This window comes from Gymnoscopelus microlampas, assembly GCF_963454915.1.
Source record: "Gymnoscopelus microlampas genome assembly, chromosome: 4".
Lineage (NCBI taxonomy): Eukaryota > Metazoa > Chordata > Actinopteri > Myctophiformes > Myctophidae > Gymnoscopelus > Gymnoscopelus microlampas.
In genome coordinates, this window is record NC_139941.1 from 40704879 (window position 1) to 40709094 (window position 4216).

Here is a 4216-nt window from a genome sequence, read left to right on the forward strand (position 1 = left end):
TAGGCTACTCCATTATTTTACTATCAGTAAAAAAAAAAGTAGCAATACTGCAATGTAGAAATACTCTGTTACAAGTAAAAGTCTGGAATTCAAAATGTACTTGAGTGAAAATACAAAGGAAGTATTGGTATCAAAATGTACTTAAAGTACCAAAAGTACAAAGTACTCATTATGCAGAATGTCCCGTTTGACAAGTTTTCAAATGCATAACATGTATAAAAATCTTTGAAAATAGCAGATCTACAAGATTTTCAAATAATTGTAGGCCTAGTGGAGTAAAAGTAAATATTTGCCTCCGAGATGTAGAGTAGAAGTAAAAGTACTGAAATTGGAAATAACTCCAGTGAAGTCAAAATATACCTCCAAATTATACTTAAGTACAGTAGCTACTTCAGTAAATGTACTTAGTTACTCTACACCACTGTTTTTCAGGACAAACTCAAACAAACGGAGGATGGCAAGTTTGCTGTAAAACCTTTAAAAAGAATCTTGTAATGATTGGCCAACACGCTGTTCCGCACGATTTGAAAATAATCACCGTGTCAGTTCCATCTTTCTTATGCAAAGTAGCTGTCTTTGAAGGCGGATCTCTTGGCAGGTTAGTCCAGGACGGAGCAACGACCAACTCAAACCAGCGCTGCCACTAAACTGAACTGTCTCTCTCTCTCTCTCTCTCTCTCTCTCTGGTGGAGGATAATCCACAATTTTGGCACAGTTACTACTATTTGGGAATATTTATTGACGGTGGATATTTTTTACTGATTTTGAGGACACTTTGCGAACTTCCCAGCATAGTGATTTTGTTTTCTGCCTTTTCTTTAAGTTTAGGCAGCAGCAGACATCGGACTGAGTGAATCTTGAGAGTCGAATACGCGCGGAACGGCCGTATCGTGTGTGTGGATAAAGTGTCATGACAATTTTGCACCGTCTTCAGTCAGTTCACTTTTGGGAACAAGTTTAGGAACATTATCAGAAAGGAAGCCCGAAACCACCACTGCAACGGAGAGGAACGGCGCACCACGCGACTGATCTTCAATAAACGGCATTCTTCTCAGATTATGGACTAATAGATACAGACTGATTCATTTCAAAGCATGGATATGGAACTAAGCGCGCAGTATTTTCAACAAGATCGCCTTTTTGAGCATATCAGCGGAATATAATAATGATTTTACCAGATCATTAAAATTGGAAAGGGGGGTAAGGATGGTCCTACCACAGACAGTCTTGTAAGTTTTTCATTTGCTGTTCTGATCATCAACAACATCCACCACATCAACCAGTGCTCTTCTTCGCAACCCAGTTTGTTTTGGTACTTGGGCTTTGTCCCAGTGGTGAACATTTAGCGTTTGTTTGTTTATTGTTGTAAGGCGGATCAAAGCAGTGAAAATGTCTCCAACCACCAAACGGAGCCTGCTGTGTGTGCTGCTGCTGCTTGTGCTGTGCAGCGCTGGGGGCATGGCCATTAGTTCAATCGACCCTGACCGGTCGGGAGAAGGGAGATGTCAAAACATCCACATCCCCTTGTGTAAGGACATTGGTTATAACATGACTTGCATGCCAAATCTGATGGGCCACGAGGACCAAAACGAGGCGGCTATTAAGCTCCACGAGTTTGCCCCGTTGATAGAGATTGGATGCCACAGTCATCTTAAATTCTTCCTATGTTCCCTGTATGCCCCCATGTGCACGGAGCAGGTTTCCACCCCTATCCCCGCCTGTCGAATGATGTGTGAGCAGGTCAAGCTCAACTGTTCTCCCATCCTGGAGAAGTTTAACTTCCCGTGGCCCGACTCTCTGGATTGCTCCAGACTGCCGACCAAAAACGACCCCAACAACCTCTGCATGGAGGCCCCGAACAATGGCTCAGACGAGCCCCACAAAGTGTCCCACACTCAGCCTCCCGATTTCAGGCCCCAGCGGCCCCTCGGTGGACAAGACCTGCAGCTGAAGGACAGCGGCAGCAAGGGCACCTGCAGCAACCCGGGGAAGTTCCACTTCGTGGAGAAGAGTGAATCGTGTGCCCCTAAATGTCACCCCAAAGTGGATGTGTACTGGAGGCAGGGGGACAAGCAATTCTCCCTGGTGTGGATGGCCATATGGTCCATCCTCTGCTTCATGTCCAGTGCGTTCACCGTGCTCACATTCCTCATCGACCCCCAGCGCTTCAAATACCCAGAGAGGCCCATCATCTTCTTGTCCATGTCCTACTGTGTGTACTCCGTGGGCTACCTCATCCGGCTCTTCGTGGGGGCCGACAGGATCGCGTGCGACAGAGACAGCGGGGTCCAGTACATCATCCAGGAGGGCCTGGAGAGCACGGGGTGCACCATCGTGTTCCTCATCCTCTACTACTTTGGCATGGCCAGCTCCCTCTGGTGGGTCATTCTGACCCTCACGTGGTTCCTGGCTGCTGGTAAGAAGTGGGGCCACGAGGCTATAGAGGCCAACAGCAGCTACTTCCACCTGGCCGCGTGGGCCATCCCCGCCGTGAAGACCATCATGATCCTGGTGATGAGGAAGGTGGCGGGGGACGAGCTGACAGGTGTCTGCTACGTGGGCAGCATGGACGTGAAGGCCCTCACGGGATTCGTGCTCATCCCGCTCTCCTGCTACCTCATCATCGGCACGTCTTTCCTGCTCTCGGGCTTCGTGGCCCTTTTTCACATTCGCAAGATTATGAAGACGGAGGGGGAGAACACGGACAAGCTGGAGAAGCTGATGGTCCGCATCGGAGTCTTCTCCGTGCTCTACACGGTCCCCGCCACCTGCGTCATAGCCTGCTATTTTTACGAGCGGCTCAACATGGACTACTGGAGGATCCTGGCCGCGGAGCAGAGGTGCGCAGACGGCGGCGGGCCAGAGTCGGACGAGTGTGTGATGAAGACTTCTATACCGGCGGTGGAGATTTTCATGGTGAAGATCTTCATGCTCCTGGTGGTGGGCATCACCAGTGGCATGTGGATCTGGACCTCAAAGACCTTGCAGTCATGGCAGAATGTGTTTAGCAGGAAGCTCAAGAAGAGGACGAGGAGGAAGGCTGCCAGTGTGTTCACCAGCAGCGGGCCGTACATTAAACCTCACCCACCTCTCAAAGGGCACAATACTAAGTATGAGCCCACACGGCCCCCTCCCACATGTGTATGAGCTGGCTCTCTGTGTATAACCCCCTCCAACCAACAACAAAAAAGATACTTATAAAAGCCCTTACCTAAACCAGACACTGTAATCAAGAGTGCCATCAAAAGAAATAAGGTTCATGTTTTATTTATGCACAATGCATTGAAAAGAATGCACTGTAATATTTTCTCTTTTTTTCATCTTGAAACATCTCAAGCTACAAGAACTGCCTTTGTTTGAGGAAAAAAAAATCTGCTACCCCTGGAATCACTTATCCCATTGAGGAACTTTAGTAGAGAGAGAAAAAAAATCGTATTGTTTCTGAGACAAAGAGAGTGGAATAAACCATTTGGATGTGCCATGGGGCGGCATGAATATAATGTGCAATAGTTGTTTTCCTTACAGGCAAAAAAGGCACTTGTACTGTTACTGACCTTACAAACAATGAAAGGACTCCATGGACAATGGAAATGAATGGTCTGAGAGATGGAGGCCTTAACAGTGTCACGTTTTGAGGCTTTTTAATGGAAATCAAGGCAGTGTCGTACATGTTTGAACTAGAGTGAGAGCAGCTGTTGAAAAGCGCTCAGGACCTTATGGACTGCCTGTTGTGAGGCAAATTCATGCCATGAATTAATCAACAAGCACTAGTTATTGAAAACTTATTTGTACACACAGTCGAGTTTTCCTGTTTTTGCTGTTTTATAGCACAAGGAAGCATTTGTATATATTTCTAAAAGTCGATATTTTATAGAAAAATAAATAGTTTAAGATGTTGATAAAGATGGAATTGTGTACTGCGACTGTTTTTCTTTACAGCTGTTATATTTACCTCTGTGTGAAAAGGGATCTAAATACAAGAAGAAGAAAAAAAATCTCCATTACAGAATGTGTTCCATTTGATAATGGCTCCTTTTCGTCCCTTTAGTTTGTATGGCTGTTCTTTTGGGAGCATGTCCCAGGCTTATGTTGTAACAGTAACGGAGCTGGGTTTTAAGAATATGTCTGGCATTCAAAAAAGCTGGGTTTTAAGAATATGTCCGGCATTCAAAAAAGCCCTCATTATCAGTCTGATTATCATCATATAACAAAATAT

The 4216-nt window shown here is 45.8% G+C and overlaps 1 protein-coding gene across 1 annotated transcript; it reads left to right on the top strand.

Annotated features, from left to right (window-relative positions):
* The first annotated feature begins 649 nt into the window (after positions 1–649).
* On the top strand, positions 650–3989 carry fzd10 (frizzled class receptor 10). The gene has a single exon (XM_084054633.1). The coding sequence runs from the start codon at positions 1390–1392 to the stop codon at positions 3145–3147; it is 1758 nt and encodes a 585-aa protein (XP_083910759.1). The 5' UTR covers positions 650–1389; the 3' UTR covers positions 3148–3989.
* The last annotated feature ends 227 nt before the right edge of the window (positions 3990–4216 follow it).